This window comes from Cryptomeria japonica, chromosome 8 (genome assembly GCF_030272615.1).
Source record: "Cryptomeria japonica chromosome 8, Sugi_1.0, whole genome shotgun sequence".
NCBI lineage: Eukaryota > Viridiplantae > Streptophyta > Pinopsida > Cupressales > Cupressaceae > Cryptomeria > Cryptomeria japonica.
In genome coordinates, this window is record NC_081412.1 from 367,547,238 (window position 1) to 367,569,184 (window position 21,947).

Sequence of the window (21,947 nt, forward strand, 5' to 3'; positions counted from 1 at the left end):
CACAGAATTGGTCAATGAAACTGCTGGAGCCAAGATGCTTAAAAAAAACATATTCACAACTTGGAATGAAAAGATGACTAAAGTATTAACAGGGTTGCAGATCCCATCCATATACGAAGCCAATGATGGTAATTCTTTAATGAGAAATAGGAGGGAAGTAAGATGGTTTGCCCCTAAACCTGGGTGGATCAAAGTAAATTTTGATGGTGCATCTCTTGGAAATCTAGGCCCAAGTGGTGTGGGATGCATGGCTCGGGATGAGCATGGGCGAATTGTGGCAGAGAGATCTGTCTAATTGGGACATGCAACAAATAACATAGCGAAGTTTCGAGCGGCTATGATGGTCCTCCAATTAGGTGTGGAGGTGGGAGCCAAACGCATTCATCTTGAGCGAGACTCCCTCATAACTATCAATGTCATTCAAAGAAATGATACCGCAAATTAGACACTTTGCCAATGGCTTTGACCAATAAGGGATCTATTGGAAAGCTTTGAGGAGTTCAAAATTAGCCACATATACAAGGAGGGAAATGAGTTGGTAGACAGGTTGGCAAAAGAGGTAGTGGAAAGAGTACAAAACTAAAGTGATAGATTCATTAAGAAAATATATGTCGTAGAATAATAGGTTGGATGTGATGGATTGTATCTGAAGGCATCATCTCACAATTATATGGTGAATGAGACTGATATCAATGGCGTAGGGGATTAGACAACTTAAGTGTGACGTAACAATCACTAATGGGTATGAGCCCCCTTTGTCATACTTGAGGCATCGGAGAACTAATGATACTATAGATGACATGACGTGTTCTCCTGATGATAGGCACATGCAAATTGGAAAGACATAAGCTCAACTTACGGGAGCAACAACACATGATGATTGAAGTACATAGGATTTGGAAAGGTATTATCATATGATCAACAACTTATTGGACAGGTAGCAGAGGATATTGGGAGGATTCTATAGTGGTTGCGGAAGACACCTTTGGAGGATGTTGTTTAATCATAAAAAAATACGCAAGTATTAATGATAATATGAGATGGAATGAAGGAAAATGTGTGTGAAATCTTTTGCAAGGTGTGCGAAAAGATTTAGAAGCAAATGTAGGAGGATGATATAATTAGTGATTTTTGGGGCCTCATCATGACAACAAGTGGATAACAACTTTAAATAGAAGGTGGTGTTGGCCAACGAAATAGTATGCTTTCTGCCATCATATTTTCGGAAGTTAAGTGGTTTGTTGGCAAATGGACATGCCGATACTTCTGCAAGCCACAAGCGGCAAATGTTGTTCCTTGTCAAAGTATCGGATAAGTGTTTGCTTGCCATCGTGGTGATTGGTCATCCACTAGTTCTACATGCAATTAAAATGGTGTTGGGGAAGGAGTTCTTGCAGACATATCACAAATACAAAGTGAACACTGATGTCACAACGATGTTTTTGGCTATGCTAATCTATATGGGCGTGAGCAAGGCTAGGGCCAAGAAAGTGTGCCAAATGTTCTTCATGCATGCCTTTCTTGAGAGATAGACGCATCTCTGGACAACATTGATAGGAATCTCTTGATTCCCCTACCACAGAATTATTATATGTCACGGGGTAGGGATGGAGAGGTGAAAAAATATCCTATTGTCCAAACCCTAGAGCTGAAAAGTTTGGAGAGCAGCTGGCTTGATAAGGAGCGGGGCATCACATTCCTTTTGAGAATGACTAAAGTAGGCATAGTGCCTGTGAAGGGATGGATCAAGAAATATATGATAGATGAAGGACTACTAGAGCTCACAGAGGATGGTGAGCAGGAGGACGGAGTCTTGGGGCTTGAAAACAATGAAGACTAGGGTTTGGGCCTTGGGGAGGAATGGATCGCAAACGACCTGAGAGATGTTGAGGAAGTCGTTGCTAGCCCAGCCCATGTTGCTTGTGGCGCTAACTGTTCGGTGATTGCTAGAATGATTGTGGTTTGTGTTGGTGTTGGAAATAAGCCACACCCGGACCAACGATGGACTGGTCCAAGAGGGGCCAATAGCTAAGTGGTAGAGCACTCCAGCAGCGTATGGAAGGTCCTAGGTTCAAGTCCTAGCTGGTCCATGTCTCAACATGGTATCAGAGCGAAGTTAAGGAAGATCATATTAAAATTCTGTAACGATCATATTAAGATCACATTCCCATAATCCTAATGGCAACCGGAGTTAGGTTTGAAGATAGATTAGATGGAGCATCAAATTTTGTATCTTGGAAATTCAGGATCATGCTTTTTTTGAAAGAAAATAAAATTGACTCCCATGTCAAAAGTGAAATTCCTGAACCCTCTCATGATACAGAGAAAATTCAATGGAGCGAGGACAATGAGAAGGCCCTTAAAATAATTGTGGATTCAGTAAGAGACCACATGGTACCAGTTATTTCTAAATATGAGACGACCTTTCAGATGTTCAAAGCACTAGCTGACATTTATGAAATCAACATGGTATCAGAGCCAGGTCCCGACTAGGAGCCCCAAGCACACGAGAGGTGTGGCTTAAGGGGGGGTGTTGGTGTTGGAAATAAGCCACACCCGAACCGACGATGGACTAGTCCAAGAGGGGCTAGTAGCTCATTGGTAGAACACTCCAGCAGCGTATGGAAGGTCCTAGGTTTGAGTCCTAGCTGGTCTATGTCTCAACAGTTTGAAGGATGAGGGAAGCTGAAGCTAAAGAGGAAGAGGACAAAGTACAAGATTGAAGGAGCTATGCAGGACGACAACCACTATGAAATTTTTTGGCTCGAGCTAGGGTTTGAATCTTTATTGTTGTTGTATTAAAATAGGCATGCCCAAATTTTGTTCGGTCTAATGGGCAATAGTGTCAGTATTGTTGAATATGGATAAATATGTATATGGATAGAATATAGGATGCATGGTATATAAGTCGTATAGGTGATAGGAATTATACTCTGAAGGTGAAGGTCCATATATGAACACTTAAAATATCCTTTAAAAGTTTAATACAATGGGTGCTGCCCCTTAGCAACTATTTAATTATCAAAAAAAAAACAGAACTGCAATTATTTAAATCAGATCTGCACTTCTGATTCCCTTAAGTATCCCCCCCTCAAATGAGGTTCTCTTCTCCCTTTTATATGTCATGTTTGAGGGAGTCACAACTTTCATTTCATGTCTTTTGATCATTCATTAACTTAATTAGATTTTAATTATATTTAATTATATTCTTTTATATTTTAGTTTATTTTTTATTCTTTTGTATTTTACTTTTATTATTAAATTCTATTTCAAATTGAGGACATTATAGTCCACCCACCCAAGATTGCTTGTCCTCAGGCAATGTTAGTTTTAATTTTCTCAAACTAAGTCATCTACCAATTTGAGGATCACCCAGATCAACCTTTGAGAATTTGTAATCTTTCTTGTGATGTAATTAGCTTCTTCTATACACTATGATAATTCAGGAATTGGAGGTTCTACACCAAGTGATATTTCTTTCACTATTTGGGTTATGTCAACTTGTGCTAACATATAGACATGTTGGAAATGCACTAGATCTAAACCAAACATAGGACATACAATTGAAAACACAAAGCACACACATGGATATATGCAAACACGGAGCATACATGCAAATACACGTATTGTTAGATTCCTTCTCATTGACTAGAATGATTCCTTGATTCATCTTTACTCTGCAGGATGGCAGGATCATGCTCTAATACCATTTGTAATGTCCCCTTCCTAATTTACCCTATAATTTTCCCTAAGATCACAATTGCAACAAATTAGGGTTAGGGTTACATCTTACCAAATAAATATCTCTTTAATGATACAATCTTGGATTTGAATCCTACAATCACAACATGAACAACATATATATTATTAGGGTTAGGCAAATACATCATATTCATAGATTATCAATAATGTAGGCATATTAGGGTTTGGAAGAAGCAACATGATGGGTCAGCCCCAAGCCATTTCTACACCAAGCCCAAGAGAGGATGTCTATCACAGCCCTCTTGCTTGGCGGCTTGTATCTACTTTCCCCATCAATGTCTCATCCCCCAAAAGACACCTGCCATCTTGTGGAATTGTGTGGGGGTTGTAAGTGGGTTACTTGGCTCTCTACGTAAGTGCCCTTTAGTCCTAAGAGACATTACGGTCAACTCTAGAACAGCCTACTTACTTAGCCTTGTAACCCACTTACAACCCCAAGCCCTTCCTACAAGATGGATATTAGACAATCAGGCATATCTACTATTCTATCATATAATCATACACTTAACCATTATCTAGTATGCATATGCAACATGTATATATATACCACAAGCAGTTGTGAAAACATAGAGTGTTGAGAGGGCAGATCTGAAAATAATATTAGACTGTTGTTTTAAGCCTGATTTGAAGATTAATTCCTTTGATGTATTTGTTGTTGGATGACTAGAGGTTTGATCTAAAATTCCTTTATTTCCTTTATCAGAATTATTTCTCCTTCAATCTGTTGAATGTCTTCGTTGGTGCGATTCTACTTGTGTGTTTTCTTCCTCCCTTCATTACATATCCTTTTATACTATCCTATTTTATTGAGGGACGCGTCTCTTGGAAAAGGGACATCCATTTAAAGGGTCATGCCTCCTCATTGTTGTCTTATCAGAACTACACTTATCCAAATCAGATCTGCACTTCTGATTACCCTAAGTATTCCCCCTTCAAATGAGGTTCTCTTCTCCCTTTTATATCTCATGTTTGAGGGAGACACAACTTTTCATACACTTAGATCAGATAACTAGATTTGCATACACTTCGTAGAATCATACAACACATATTCATGTTCATATCTATGAATATGGATGAATATTATAACAGTCAGTCTGAGGGGAATGGGGGGAATTTTGCTGATGTTTTGAGAATCTGGTCTGCTTCCCATGATTTTCTAATTTCCAATGATTGAGGATTGATGATGTTCCTGGTGTTGTATATTTATTTAATTCCCGATGTTCAATGATTGATTCAATGAATGTTGGTTTTGTTAATGTAAATAGCTAAGGTCGGACTCCTTTAGGACCAACGCAATTGTCCAAGACAAATTGCACGTCAGTTTAATAAAAACAATTAAAGACGTGAAGAGAACTATTACGATTTGTATAAATATATTTACTTCATTATGCCGATATTAATTAATAACTAAACCCGCCACCCTTGGTACATGTTAATGAGGAGACACGATGTTTTATGATAGCCAACTCTTGGAAGAGTTGTGATGGTTAAAGGAACACATATCGGGTGTATAATAAGATGTTATCTCCATCCTCCAAAATGCATCGAATAAAAGATTAGCAGATTGACATCCTCCAGCAGATCGATTCCTCCTTCAGCAGATCGAAAACATTATATATCGGGAGATCTAATATATAAGGCAGACTGAAGATTATATATCTTTCTTTGACAGTTCGGACTGCATTTACAGCGATCTAGGGTGAAGCAATTAATCCTATATAGCTTCAAAATGTGAAGCGATTTTGTAAAGACATCTTGCTATCTTATCCAATATAGTAAAAGACATTTGTTGCTGGGTTTTTTCACCTTCAAGTTAGAAGGTTTTCCCAGGGTATATGTTCTGCAATTGTATTTGAATTATCTTACATCTGAATTTTATAATCTGATCATTAAACTTAACATGGTATCAGAGCCACGGTGAAAGAAGATCGTGATCAGATTCTCTACAACTTCTAAGTATTCTCTCTCTTTGTCGAGCAATACCTCTAAGTCTTGAAAATGGTGAACGGTCTTAAAGTCAAAGATAGGCTTGAAGGTGCATCTAACTTCACCTCATGGAAGTTCGGAGTGCTTATTGCACTTGAAGAAAATGATCTTCTTCAATTCATAGAGAAGGATTTATCCAAACCTGAAGATCATGAGGAGAAACTGCAATTCAAGAAGAATGCAATCAAGGCAAAGAAGATATTAATCGACTCCGTAAGGGATCACCTGGTGCCTCTCATCTCCAAGATGACAACTACAAGAGATATGTTCAAGACCTTGGAGGGTTTATATGAGATTAATAACGTAAGTAGGGCTCTTGCCTTGAGACAGCAACTCCACCAGATGAAGATGGCAAAAGGAGATTCAGTCATCACCTATTTCATGAAAATTTCAGAATTGAGAGATCAACTATGCACAATTGGGGATCAAGTGATAGATAAAGACCTTGTTATGCTAGCCTTGAATGGTCTGCCTCATTCATGGGAGCCATTTATTCAAAGCATAAGTGGAAGGTCAAAATTACCTAAGTTTGATCGACTTCGAGCAGATTGTATTCAAGAAGAATCAAGATTGACTGCCAGAGGAATCGTCAAGAGTTCTCAAAATGAAGATACACATGTTCTTGTCGCTCAATCTACCAAGAAGCGAAAGTATTGGAAGAAGGGCAACTTCAAAACAAATAGAAATTTCAAATCAGATTCTGCACCTGATTCTAGGAAGAGGAAGAAAGATCTCTCTCGCATCCAGTGTTTTAGATGTGACAAGTTTGGTCACTTTGCAAAGGATTGTTTAACAAGACCTAATCATCAAGGAGCAAACATCAATGAAGTCTCATCTCAGAAGGAGGTTGAAGATAACTCCAATGGTTTTCTTTTCATATCAGCATTATCAAGCAATGTTCCTACGGGCAGTGATACATGGTTAATTGATAGTGGAGCCTCTCAACATATCACCGGTCATCAGGAGTACCTTTCTGATTTAGTAGAGAAAGAATCACATCTCCAAGTCATCATTGGGGATGATGCACACTGTGCTGTAAGAGAAATTGGTGCTACATCTCTAAAACTTGAATCGAGAGTTTCTCTACACCTAAGTGATGTATTGTTCGTTCTAGGGATCAAGAGGAACCTAGTATCTATTTCAGCCTTGGAGGATAAGGGATATCAAATTGCATTTTTTGAAGGAATAGTTCTTGCTTGGCCTAAGAACTCCAGCACCAAGACTGCTCGTGTGATCGGAAATCAACATGAGAGTTTATACAAACTCTCCACTCTCCCAGTACAAGCACTCATTCATGATTCTGCAAGTTCCAGCGAACTCTGGCACAGAAGACTTGGACATCTTCGTTTCAGGGCTCTTCCATCTTTGGAGAAGATGGTAAAAGGTATTCCTAAACTCATTCATGTAAATGATGGCACTTGTAAAGGTTGTGCTATGCGTAAAAATGTTAAAAGTGCTTTCCATAGCAGTGAAAGTAGGTCTAAAGAAATACTAGATCTTGTACATTCAAATTTATGTGGTCCAATGTCAACTCCATCCCTAAGTGGATGTTTGTATTATGTAACTTTTATAGATGACTACTCTAGGAAGACTTGGATTTATTTCTTTAAGGTCTAAAGAGTCTGATGAAGTCCTAGGTAGGTTTAAATAATTTAAAGCTCTTGTAGAGAATATCACTGGAAAGAAAATTAAAATTCGAAGGTATGACAATGGAGGTGAATACACCTTGGGTAGCTTTCGTGATTTTTGTATTGAGGCAGAAGTCAAGAGGGAATTTTGTGTTCCTTACAACCCTCAACAAAATGGGGTTGCTGAAAGGAAGAACAGATCTATAGTTGCAGTTGCTAAAGCTATGATTCATGATCAAGACCTTCAGATTTTCTATGGGCAGAAGCCTCTAGAACAGCAGTGTATGTTCAAAATAGATGTCCTCATAGGATATTACAAAATATAACTCCTGAAGAAGCCTTCTCGGGTATCAAGCCTGATATCAATCACCTGAGAATATTTGGTTGTCCTGTGTATGTTCATGTTCCCAAGGCCAAGAGAACCAAGTTGGAGCCTTCTGGCAAGCGAGGAATATTTGTAGGCTACAATGAAACCTCCAAAGCCTATCGTGTTTACATTCTTGGTCAAAAGCACATAGAGGTTAGTAAGGATGTCACATTTGAGGAAGATGTTGCATTCAGAAAATCAAAGGGCTCATGCATGGAGATAGATGATGAGACTCCTCAAGACATGGATGTTGACCATACTCCTGAGGTTCAGAGGGAGTGTAAAGTACTTGATATAAGCAATGATCCAATTGAACCCTTGGATTGCACTGATGGGCCTAGGGATATTGTTGTGTCTCGAAAGAGACCTCTTCGGGCACGAAACACTATGCAGGAAGCAGAACAGTTTGCTGCTCCTAGAGGCACATTCAGGGAAAGCAAAAGACCACAAAGATTCTCTGGTTATGTTGCATTAATGTGTAATCTTATTGAGTCTGAACCATCTAGTGTAGAAGAAGCCTCAAATCAACAAGTTTGGAAAGACGCTATGGACGAAGAGTATCAATCCATTCTCAAGAACAATGTGTGGGATATTGTGCCTAGACCAGAAGGGAAATCTGTTGTATCTTCCAAGTGGTTGTTCAAAATGAAACATGCAGCTAATGGCAGCATTGAAAAGTACAAAGCTAGATTTGTGGCTCGTGGTTTCTCTCAACAAGAAGGAATAGACTACGAAGAAACATTTGCCCCTGTTGCTCGCTATACTTCCATTAGAATCATCATTGCTATTGCAGCAGCTAAAGGATGGAAGTTGCATCAGATGGATGTGAAGACTGCTTTTCTTGCTTTTCTCAATGGCGTGATTGAAGAAGAAGTCGACATCGAGCAACTTGAGGGGTTCGTGATTCATGGGAAAGAATCTCATGTGTGTAAATTGAAGAAAGCCCTATATGGTCTAAAACAGGCTCCTCAAGCTTGGTATGAAAGAATTGATAGATACTTAGTGGGTTTGGGTTTCTGCAAAAATGATGCTGATCCAAATCTTTACTTCAAAGTATTCAATGGTGATATGTTGATCTTGGTACTTTATGTTGATGATCTATTTATTGCCGGAGAAGATCATCTCATTAATAGATGTAAGAAGGAGTTGACTTCAGAATTTGAGATGAAGGACTTAGGACTCATGCACTTCTTTCTAGGGTTGGAGGTGTGGCATAGGCCTAATGGGATTATCCTAAGTCAAGGTAAATACACCATCGACATTTTGAAGAAATTTGGAATGACGGATTGTAAATCCATGTCCACACCCATGGAAACTAACTTGAAGAAATTAAGGGAAGCCGCAACTAGTTCAGATCTTGTGGACCCTACTATGTACAGACAATTGATTGGGTCCCTGATATATCTAGTTAACAGTAGACCAGATATTTGTTATGCAGTGAGTGCACTTAGTTAGTTCATGAGTGAACCTAGACAGATACATCTAGTTGCAGTCAAGCATATCTTGAGATACTTGCGTGGCACAGTTGGATATGGCTTGAAATACTCTTCCAGTATGGACCTGATTCTTGAAGGATATTTTGATTTTGATTGGGCAGGGAGTGTTACTGACCGGAAGAGCACTTCTGGTTGTTGCTTCAGTTTGGGATCTATTATGATTTCCTGGTGTAGCAGGAAGCAGTCTTCAGTAGCTCAAGCACTGCAGAGGCAGAATTCATTGCAGCATGTGTAGCAACTCGCGAAGCAGTGTGGCTTCGTAAGCTCCTTGCAGGATTGTTTGGTCAATCATTGGAGCCAACCATCATACATTGTGATAATCAAAGTTGTGTAAAGCTTTCAGTCAATCCAGTATTTCATGACAGAACGAAGCATGTAGAGATTCAGTACCACTATATCAAAGATATGGTACAAAGGAACGTTGTTCAATTGAGATAGATTTGTACTGAGGAACAGACTGTTGATATTTTCACCAAGCCTCTTGCAAAAGTGAAATTTGTGCATTTTCGAGACAAGCTTGGAATTGTGGAAAATGAAGCTCTTGCTAAGAGGGAGTCTCAGCATCAATGATTACTTGATATGTATTATAATGTATTCTTCTCTGTGAGAGAAGTTTGAGGTGCAAGCCCTTGTCAAGCATTCTTCTCTGTGAGAGAAGTTTGAGGTATCAGCCCTTGTTGAGCATTCTTCTCTGTGAGAGAAGTTTGAGGTATCAGCCCTTGTTGAGCATTCTTCTATGAGAGAAGTTTGAGGTATTAGCCCTTGTTGTGCATTCTTCTTTGTGAAGAGAAGTTTGAGGTTCAGCCCTTGTTCCACCCTCTGGGAGTAGGTATGGTGGATGTCATGTGAAAGGCTTCATGACTTAGCACTTGTGCTTATTCATCCTCTGGGAATAGCCATGGTGGATGTCACTATGTGATTCAGTTATCAAGGACTCCTCCCTAGCTAAGAGGGAGTGTTAATGTAAATAGCTAAGTTCGTACTCCTTTAGGACCGATGCAATTGTCCAAGACAAATTGCACGTCGGTTTAATAAAAACAATTAAAGACGTGAAGAGAACTATTACAATTTGTATAAATATATTTACTTCATTATGCCAATATTATTTAATAACTAAACCCGCCACCCTTGGTACGTGTTAATGAGGAGACACGATGTTTTATGAGAGCCAACTCTTGGAAGAGTCGTGATGGTTAAAGGAACACATATCGGATGTATAATAAGACGTTATCTCCATCCTCCAAAATGCATCGAATAAGAGATTAGCAGATTGACATCCTCCAGCAAATTGATTCCTCCTTCAGCAGATCGAAAACATTATATATCGGGAGATCTAATATATAAGGAAGACTGAAGATTATATATCTTTCTTTGACAGTTCGGACTGCATTTACAGCGATCTAGGGTGAAGCAATTAATCCTATATAGCTTCAAAGTGTGAAACGATTTTGTAAAGACATCTTGCTATCGTATCCAATATAGTAAAAGACATTTGTTGCTGGGTTTTTTCACCTTCAAGTTAGAAGGTTTTCCCAGGGTATATGCTGTGCAATTGTATTTGAATTATCTTACATCTGAATTTTATAATCTGATCATTAAACTTAACAGGTTTGATAGAGTGACGCTTAAATGTTTGATGTTTCAATAATGAATTGATTGATTTGATAGACATTTGATGATTGATTTCTGATTCCATGATGTGAATTGATTGATGATGATTTTATTTCTTGTTTATTCACTTTGTTGAATTGATCTTTGCTACTTGATAGATTGTTTGATTCAACCTTTGCTGATTCATAGATTGCTTGATTTCTTGATGCATTGATGAGTGATGATGTATTGATGTTTTCTTGGAATGATCTCCCCTTTATACTTTACAAGTGAAAGCGTCACCACCTTTCACAAGATTTGATTCACCACTTTTCATTGTTGCTTATGAGAATAATATATAATTCTCCCAATTGATCTCCCTTTTTATGTCTTCTTCAAATGGAATCTTCTCCCCTTTAGAACTTCCAATATGAGGGAGAAGTCACACCTCTTCCTCATGTCTAGTAAGAGTCACAACCCTTCACAATAAAAACCTTTTGAAACAACACAACCCTTCATAATTTCTGCCTTTTAAAAAGGGTCACAACCTTTCTTCTTCTTATTTCTTTCTTCTTTCATTAATCCTCTCTTGACTTATATCCTCCATTCTCTCTTTCTCCATAAATATGGCATCCTTCCTGAATTAGCTACTGTATCAAATTCTTATTGCCTAATAATTCAAACTAGATCTCCTCTTTCTGCTATTACCTTAGTTCCACATCTGATTTCGACTCACATATTAGAATTCTTCATCTGCATTTATTTCTGCCATAATTATGTTCTAGACCTGCTCTTACTTGAGAATGCCTTTTTCCTTGTATTCCTCTTCCATTCGATATATTTTGAGGAGACACACCTCTTTGGAAAGAGGCATCCATTTAAAGGAGTCATGTCTCCTCATTGCTTTCTTATTGATCAAGAATAATATCAAGTTGATTATATAATTAAAATATGCTCCAAATTAGTAATTCAAATATGCTCCAAATACATACTTCTTTCAAACCTGGAAGTTTGTAATATGCTCCAAATTACAAACTTTCAAGAATAATATCAAGTTGATCATATAATGCTATACAGTATTCTAAACTTAATTCCTGTTTTTAGACAGCAAATACATACATATTTATTATTTACATGTTTTTCATATGGATAAACTCAAAATGAAGCCAACCCCCCCCAAAAAAAAATTGCCAGATCCACAACCCCAAATCAAATTCCAAACTAAAACTAGCAACTTAGCTTCCATGGAATGACTCTATGTCCAAGGTTGATGTCCAAGTTGAATGGACTAGCCTAGAGAAGCAAAAACACTTATTGAAAGAAGATTTCAAACTAATAAAAGCAGGCATTGGGAGCAATTGTTTTGTGTTTTGAAATGGAACAAGTTGAAGCTCTATATGTTTGTCAGCAAATAAAATTGATTGCAGCACTTCAAAATTTTCATTTTGACATTTGAGGTAATTCTCACCAGGAAAGAATATATTCAACATTTTTGACATCCAGCCTTGCAATTGCCTTGGGGACAAAGAGATTCAAGGAGAGGAGACTGTTAACTCTGTGCAAATAATAATTGTTAGGCCAGAGGACCAGTCCACCAATTTATGAAACTAGGTATTTTATAGCATGTACATCCACCAACCTACATATTCTCTATGTTCATATGTATATTGGTGAGATTCAGTAGGTGCATAGTGTTCTACATGCAAAAGGTAAGAGACTTAATGAGAAAAACTGTTACAAATAGACGCTTGGAAAGTAAAGAAACGCATTTCTTAAGAAAAGAAAATTTTGTGCACAAGTCTACAGAATCCTTGTTTCAGGCCAAAGGCAACATGGTGCCCTGAATTTGGGTCTGAGTTGGCATCCACACACTCTCAAAAAAAAATTTCACTTCTATTAGGTGTTGCCTCATCTATATTTAAAGATATAATTATTATAGTGTGGTTTCATTTCCCGTTTCAGCCGATTGATCATTGAAGTACTTGTTAGCATATATTACTTTTTCTGAATAAATAAGCCTTTCCAATTGACACAATATCAAGCTTTGTTCAGAACTTTGAGTAGGTATATTTCTGGTCCATAGCTATTTCAGTAATTTCATATTTAATTGTTCAGTTCAAATTTTTGGTTCAAAATATATTACTTACAACAGTTCAATACTTAGATCTGTTTGGGCATTCTGAATTCCAATATTTGGTTCTCCCTTTCAGACTTGAATTCAGTTCATTCACATATGGGGTTTCTGCTTGGAGGGTTTACAACAGTGTAGCAAGATACATTCCTCAGATTAGTAATTAAAATATGCTCCAAATTACAAACTTCCAGGTTTTACCCCCATCCTCCTACTTACATAATTCAACTAAAGAACATATTCAAGCAATTCCTTAGTACTTGAAGCTCTTTGCTGGTAATGCTACTTGAGGGATGTTCTTGTATAAAGCACAGATTACTATTTTATGACATTCATCTTAAGTTCTTAGCAAACGTTGTGATTGACCCAACATATAAAACTTTATAAACTATGGCATGAATTTGCAAACATGAAAGCAATAAGAAATAGCCAGGTAAATTACATAGATAAAGACATTTTTATCTGTTTGATCCACTCTTCAAAACTTGAATTAGAATGCCTTCAAACATGAGCAGAGCATGACACACAATATATCAAACACACTTCAAGAAAGAAATGAAACAGACAAAAGGAAGATATAGCAAAACTGCTTTTGTATATCTTACAATCCATATTGGTTGATGACGGGGGTCAACTTGACCAGCTTGCTTAAATATCTCACGAGCAATAGTTGGAGAGGAGCATTTGTACTCAAAAAGAGCAAGAGACTGAAGAATAACAGGATCCCTGGGATTTAGTGCATGTCCAACTCTAAAAATTTTTCTTGCTTTGTCATATTCTCCTTGATTAGCCTCAAACAGTGCCCATATGTGCCATGCAAATCGGTTTTTTGGACTAGCTTGGATTGCTTTCTGGATAGCATAAAATGAGTGACAGACAACACTGAGAGTATTAGAATAGGTTGTAGAGTATAAGAGCATAAAAGAAAGAATATGCATACAAGTCAACTGTAATACTGGTTTCCTACCATATGGAAGCAGAGAACAGGATGCTATGAAAAATATTATGACTCTTTGCAAGCACAATGAGAAGATACAGACTACTAATTCCATGGCAATTCCATACGAGTTTCTAACATAACTAAACTTTAACTGTTTTTAAGGAAGAATGAATTAGAAGACATATGCAAACAGTTAAGTTCTATAAAATTAGAAAGTGAAAAGACAGGTTTTTAAAAGAATGTCAAATGATCTAGAAAACACTTTTGAAGACTTCAAATTATCAAAATTATTAAGGTATTTGGAAAAGAAAATCAGACTGAGAACTAATGGCATAAATCTTAGATGGACATCCAGAAACACAAATTAAGGTTTAAACTAGAAGGCATTGCCTTTCCTGCATATTCATGATATGGCAATATGAAGATGTTCAGTCTGAAAATAGTTATATATGTCTGCGCTCGGTTGTGAATGAATTGACCTGATTTCATGGTCAAGATAGAGTGAGTGCAGGAGCTCTGTCAGGTGAAGGGTCATCCTCCATTTTCGCTTCTGCTGTCACTAATTGAACTCAGATTGGTTCTCTTCGTCACTTTTGGGCTATTTGTTCTCTTTGTTCCTCTTTTGTCTGGATTGCCATTGACTTTGTTCTCTTTGTTCCTCTTTTGTCCGGATTGCCATTGTTTGCCTTAGTCTTGTGTAGATTTGGCATACTCCTGGTGTGGTTTTGGCATTGATTATCCTTCATTGTAGCTTGCTATTGTATTGAGTTTTTATTGAATATCTTTGAATTTGAATTGTGATTTACTGATATTCCTGTGGGCTTGTTTGTATCTTGTCCTGGTGGTGGGTTATTATCTACCTTTCATATGCAATTAGATCCCTTGAGTTGGACAAGCCTCATGGAGGCGTCAAGTAGTGGGCCTTTAATGACATCCGATCAGGTAATTACTGCTTTGGATGTTGTGAATGGTAAGGCGGTGGATAGTGACAAGGGTCAAGATACAGAGATAGACCATTCGAATTCAACCATTCCAAATCCTTCATATAGAAAGGCACTCAAAGCTGACCTTGTGGGTGCTACTCTCCCAGCGGCAGCAATGTTCAACGTCAGTGATGGACCAATATTGGCGACCCAAACAACTCGAGTGGGAGATGGAGGCATCATCCAGCCTAGAGACAGTGGAGCAAGAGAAGACGGTAAGGCTCCTGCTCCTGTCAAGGTTCTTTCTATCTCACCTAACTCTAATATGATTTAAGCTATCAAATCTGAAGAAACACGATTGTGCAGTATTGCCATCTTTTTTGTTTGTTTGGATATTGATTTTCTTCCTTCAAGAAAATTCTTTGATGACTAGATAGCGAATGTTTAGGGCAAGATACTTGGAACTTGTGTTTCATTCTATCATATGCCTCAAAAAGGTCTCTTTGTAGTTTTCTTTAGTAGCCATGGTATTTAGGAAAGGGTCCTGAAGAAGGAATACTGTAATATTGGGAAATCCCTCTTTAGGGTTATATCTTGGTCCTCGGAACATAAGACTTATGAGGTGGTTGCCAAGTCTGCTCCTTGCTGGCTAGAACTGAAAAATGTACCTCCCTCTCTTTGGAAATTTATATCTCAAATATTGAAAACCCTTGGGTAACATTTTAAAGATTGAGGAATCAAAAATTACACTCCCCCATTTAAATGCTAAAGTTTTAATGTGTCTTAATCCTGATGTTGAAATTCCAGATTTAATTTCAATGCAATTGGCAAATAATTTGATTCAATGTGAGGTCTGTTTGTTGGGAATTCTAGACTTGTTTTTTATGCAAAAAGAACGAGCATCTCAAAAAGAATTGGCCTAATTTAGTGTCAAGACTCAAAACCCACTAGCTCTTTCAATAAAGTTGACACTCAAAAGGGCTCGGCCCCTGTTCATAATAAAAATGAGGTCATTCCCCCCACAAGTGCTAATGATCAAACCGACCCTATTGAAAAGGTTCTAATGATTGAGGTTAACCCTAATTCTAAAATTAATAGTCTTCCCGATACCCCAAATCCTCAAACGGGCAATTGTTCTCTCTCAAACTGTCTTTTGTACGGTGATTTTGCTATTGTTAAGGCCAATGATCCCATAATCCCATCCAAATTGGCTAACGATCATAGTGTTAGGGGTAAATAAATTATGTTAATAGGAATGATAGTTATAATTGTGTTTATGGTTATGTTGCGTCGCCGAGAGGTTCCCGTCAGGTAGTTGGGAGTTGGTGACGGTTGGTGACGATTGGCGACTTGGCCAACCGTCGGGTCTATATATTGTTTGGATGGAACCTCGGCAGGGGAGATTATGTATGGATATATTATGGATAATTCAATAAAGATACAACTCTTCCGGTCTAGTTGTTTATCATTACTACTTATGTTGTGATATGTGAATGTTTTGTTAAGTGAATAACTGGTACGTGTGGAATGTGTTATCTGTGAGTGTTACCAACCTTACATTAACGACTAAACATTTTGGCGCCGTTGCCTGAACGAACCTGGAGATAACTATGGCAGCAAGCGAAAGGAATTAATGGGTCGGCCATTCAACCAGCAATTAATTGTCGTGGACAGCGACACGCATGAAGAGAGTACCGCGGAAGAGGCACGAGAGGATCAATTGACGGCAGACTTGGTAGAGTTGTGGGACATGTCAGTCATGCTGTACATGTAGAGGGAGGCTTAGGAGAGAGCCGTCTCTGAGGCACGACACGTGGTGAACTCACCATCAGCACTCCCGTCTTTGACCTGCTCGGAAGTATTCCAAGGTTACTCGCCAGAAATCTGACTGCACTTCAAGACCGAAGGGAGGAAACTGCACGAGAACTCTGTCGGCAACAAGTACTCCGAAGGTACGAGGAGCGGAGCCGTAGGGAGGAAGGGGAGAGGGAGGCTAGTCAACGCCGTACCTCTGGCACTTGATGCCCCTACAATCAAACAAGGACAAACATACCACTGCCATCGAAGGAGTAGACGAGGGAACTATACGAAGATCTCTCCGCATTAAAGAACAGGCCGAACGGAGACGACGGCTAAGGGAGGTTGCGAACTCGAGGAGCCCGAAGAAACGCAGCAGAAGTCGAAGTGTGAGTCGGAGTCGTAGTTGGGAGAGACAAAGGCCGTGTACGTGGAAAGAGTTGGCCGAGGTCGCCAGGAACCTGCCACTTCCAGACATAGTGGAGGAAGATCTCGCCGACCAGGCCCCACGCTTGACGTCAAGTGAAGAGGACTCCGGAGCCGAGTCACAGAGCAACCCGTCAAAATATTCTGAACAAGTAGAGGAGGCGATACGGGACTTGCACGAAGAGATTGCCACGATTTTTGAAGCAACATTATCTAGCATCAGGAATTTGTCCTTGTCAGAGGGCATCAAAATAGGAGGGTCGGATCCAGAAACCCCGGGAAGGAGGGACTACAGGAGCGAGGGTGACCAAAGCCTTGCGGATAGGGGTCCAACCAGACCAAGAGCGTACGGTACCTCCCAGACACATATTACCTTTCCGGCATATAGTCACTTCCAAGTGCTACATAAAACCGTCCAGGCAAGAACAATGGCACACACCCCAAAGAAACAAAAACTTCCAAAATTCATGGGCGACGGGTCGGAGGACCCCATACGGCATGGTAAGACATGCGTGACCATTTGGGAGGCAAATGGCTAGGATGACCGAGATTACTGGTTGAAGGCATTTCCGACCACTCTGTGAGGAATAGCCATTGACTGGTATACGGACCTGGATACTCAGTATAAAACCTCCTGGAACAGTTTGAAGAAGGCTTTTGAAGAGGAGTTCAAACTCCTACGGGACGACAATGAAATTGTGGCGGAGATTTACACTACCAAGCAGGGAAAAAGTGAAAGCATGCAGGCATATAGTAGAAGGCTGACGGAACTACTCAACAAAATGGAGAACTAGCCGGCTGATGGCCTCAAGAAGAGATGGTTTGTTGAAGGATTGATACCATCCCTCAGACGGAAGATGAAGGTGATCTCCCCACCCTCTATGATGAAGCATACAACCGTGCGATGGATATTGAAAGTGAAAATAAGACATCCCGAGGGAAGCGCCAGGTGAGCGATGGTGACCAATACGGATGAAGACAGTGATGCGGAGTCCAAAACCGTGCAAGCACTACGAAGGGATATGATGAGGATAATGAAAGAACTAAAGGCTGACAAGGAAGGTGGCGGGGAAGGAAAGGAGCTATGGTGCACCGACTGCAGGACGGAAGAACACACTAAGGGGAGTTGTCCCCGCAAAGCCTTCTATGACATGTGCCAAGTAATGGGACATTCCATTAAGGAATGCCCATACAACTTAAAAGCACAGAGCACACAAGTGCTCTACGCCCAACCCAACCAGGTCACACCACCAGCGACACCTCTAAAGCCGACAGCAAACTCTGACGCCTCTCCTGGAGGGTACAGAAACAATCGACGGGGTAACAACAAGTCCAATAATAACACGCCAAGCAGTAGAATTCAATACGACGCAATGGGATGACCCATGATTCAATGCAAAAAGTGCAACGAATGGGGTCACTTTGCGCGGGAATGTCAAAACGGGGGTGACGCAGGAAGTTTGCTATGCAAATGGTGCGATCCAAGGAATCATCAGGACATAGACTATCCAAAGCAAAAAGGGGTGAATATGTTGGAGGTAGACGGATCGGGGGAAGGCGTATTGGCAATCACAAGATTGCAAAACAAGAAAGCCATGTATCCTGACCCTCGCACGGAGAAGTAAAGACTCCAGGAAGCCAAGGCGGATATTGAGCGGGCGATGGCAGAAGAGCGGAGCGCCTCGCACCCGGCTGCCAGTACACCACTCCGGTCAAGACCAGAGAAAACTATCATTAAGTAGACGTTACAGACCACAGTACCCATACGGGTATCCGACCTTCTGCAGCCATGCCACAGTTGAGGATGGCCTTGACGAATGCAGTCGGTGACACCATCGTCGGCCAGGAACACCGGACGATGACAGAACCGCATAGTACGGCTCCGGTGAAGGAACCTAGTATAGACGCCATGGACCCTATGCTACTCACGGTAAGCATTGGAAGAAAACCTGTCATGGTGGAGATGGACATAATGGGACAAAAGCTCACAAACACCATTGTGGATGGCGGCTCTGGAGTCAACGTACTACCGGAGGAAACATGGAGAAGCCTTGGCAAGCCTACTCTCTGGCCTCCAACATTCCATCTCGTCGATGCAGACCGACACGGTTTCAAACCTCTCGGTACTCTCATGGCACAAAACGCAGTGATCGGGACACAACGATTCCTTCTGGACTTCATAGTCATCCCACTGGAAAGAAAAGCATACGATGCCCTGCAGGGAAGGGGATGGCTAATCATGGCTAGAGCCAATCATAACTGGAAGAAGAATACACTCTCAATAGAGAGTGACGGTCATAAGTATGTAATCGACCTAAGGAATCAGTCCATCAGTGAAGAGCTCGCGTCATTTGACTCCGACTTGGAGGATTCAAATAGATGGGAGTGGGGTTGCGAAGGAGATAGAGGAGGGAAGGAACCCAACAAGGAAGGAGTGTTGGAACTGGACACATGTTCTGAAGATGGAACTAGTTTGCTGGCCGGACTCTTCCATTGGCAAATGGAGGACTACGAGGTCTTCCACCCGGAGTGCCACATGTTGCAAGTATGCGAGATTGGGAAATCGACTGGTGGTATGGACGAAGTCATTTCCACCGGAGTACGGCATGTACCAGGAGGGAATGGCATGAGTGGATGACACGCCAGCCCACCAGTTTGAACAAGACAAACCCATCAAGTACGAGGAAAGGGGGGTGAGAAAAGTCAATCTAGGCAAGGATGAGGACCCACAGGTAATACTCGTAGGAGACAACTAGAACCTCGTATTGAAGGTGGCGGCTTTCAGGATATTTATGGAATACAAGGACGTCTTTGCCTAGACCTACAAGGACTTGAAGGGGGTACCGCCGGAGCTGTGCGTACATCGCATAACCCTCGTACCAGGAACCCAGCTAGTACGGAGGAGACCGTACAGGATGAACAAGAACTACGCAGCCAAAGTAAATGAGGAAATCAACAAAATGTTGGAAGTAGGGATCATATTCAAAGTGGAAACTAGTGACTGGGTTTCCCCAATAGTCATCTCTCTTAAGAAGGAAGCTAATCAGATAAGGATATGCGTAGACTTCAGGTACCTAAACGCAGTAACCATCAAAGATCCGTTCCCGATTCCATTCACTGACAGCATCTTGGAGGAAGTAGCCGGGCACGAGATATACACATTCCTAGATGGGTTCTCAAGATACAACCAAATAAGTATTGCGGAAGAAGACAAATTGAAGACCACATTCGTGGTGGAGGAAGGGGTGTACGCCTATAATCGCATGCCCTTCGGACTATGTAATGCACCTGCAACTTTCCAGAGAATAATTCTACACATCTTTGACAAAATGTCTGTAGGAAACTTCAGGGCATTCTTGGATGACGGGTCAATTTTTAGCGACCAAGACACCCATTTGAAGGCTCTCGGAGAATGTATGGAGAGGTGTCGAAAAGCTAGGCTGGCTCTGAACCCAAGGAAATGCAGGTTTATGGTACCGCAAGGGAAGGTTCTTGGCAATATTGTTTGTAAGGTCAGTCTGAAGACAGACCCGGATAAGATAGGAGTGATTGTCAACATGGAGAGCCCAACGAATGTGACAAGGGTGAAATCATTCCTGGGCTACGTCGACTACTACCGGAGATTCATCAAAGGCTTTGCACAAGTCTCCTAGCCCCTAGATAAGCTGACAAGGAAGGGAGAGCCATTTGTATGGGGTACGGAGCAGGAAGAAGCCTTCAAGGAATTGAAAGATCGGCTGGTGAATGCACCAATACTGGTATACCCGGATTGGAATAAGGAGTTTCATGTACACGTCAACGCCTCCAACTTTGCAATTGGTGCTACCCTCGCGCAGGTAGGGACACAAGGACTGGACCATTCCATTTTATTTCTAAGGGACATGCCGCCAGGGGAATAGAGGAAGCTGAAACTGAAGAGTAAGACCTTCCAACTAATCAATGGGCTGCTATACAAAATGGGTCCCGAACAAATCTTGAGGAGATGTGTTATGGAGGAGGAAATTCCCGATGTGTTGAAGGAAGCACACGACGGGTTAGCAGGCGGACATATGGGACCAGATGCGACTGCCAGGAAAGTACTTTTGGCTGGCCTATGGTGACCAACTCTACACCCCGACGCTCGAGAGTGGGTGATCGGGTGTGATACTTGCCAGCGTGCGGGAAAACCACTCAAGAGAGCTTTCATGCCCCTCTTTCCTTCACAGCCGCAGGAGTTATTCGAATGTTGGGGTTTGGATTTTGTGGGACCTTTGAAGCCGAGTAGCATGCATAGGTGCAAATGTATTGTAGTAGCTACGGAATACCTCACCAAGTGGGCAAAAGCGAGGGCCTTGCCAGATAACACGGCTCTAAGTACGGCATGATTCTTGTATGAACAGATCGTCACAAGGTACGAGATACCCCTTCAAATCACGAGTGACAACAGAGTGCACTCTGTCAACCAAGTAATTCGTACCATGACTGTAGAATTCAAGATCTTTCACAATCTCTGTAGCCCGTACTACCCCCAAGCTAATGGGCAAGCAGAAGCAACCAACAAGGTGTTGGTGTCAATAATTTACAAATCATGTGGGGTGGAGTAGGAAGACTGGGAGGAAAGGCTACCAATTGTACTATGGGTTTACCGCACAATGTACAAAGTCACTACGGGGCATACCCCGTTCCAGCTCATGTATGGGCAGGAGGCAATAGTACCAGCCGAGTATACCATACCTAGCCTGCAGGTGGCGGTGGATAATAGACTCAGCGATGAAGAGAGCTTGAGTGCAAGGCTTGGCAGCCTGATAAAATTGGACGAACCGAGAATAATAGCACAATGGGCAACGGAGGTGGCACAACGCCGACGGAAGTGTTGGCATGACCAGCACCTACGACGGGTCAACTTCCAGCCAGGGCAGTGT

General features: G+C 40.8%; 1 protein-coding gene across 4 annotated transcripts in view; it reads right to left on the reverse strand.

The window, feature by feature from the left end:
• LOC131066315 (protein high chlorophyll fluorescent 107) overlaps positions 1-21,947 on the reverse strand; it is a 208,689-nt gene that overhangs the window by 57,371 nt on the left and 129,371 nt on the right. For all 4 annotated transcript variants that reach the window (XM_058001049.2, XM_058001048.2, XM_058001050.2 and 1 more), the window contains one exon: positions 13,566-13,811. In XM_058001049.2, coding sequence (XP_057857032.2) covers positions 13,566-13,811 — 246 coding nt within the window. The remainder of the gene's footprint in view (positions 1-13,565; positions 13,812-21,947) is intronic.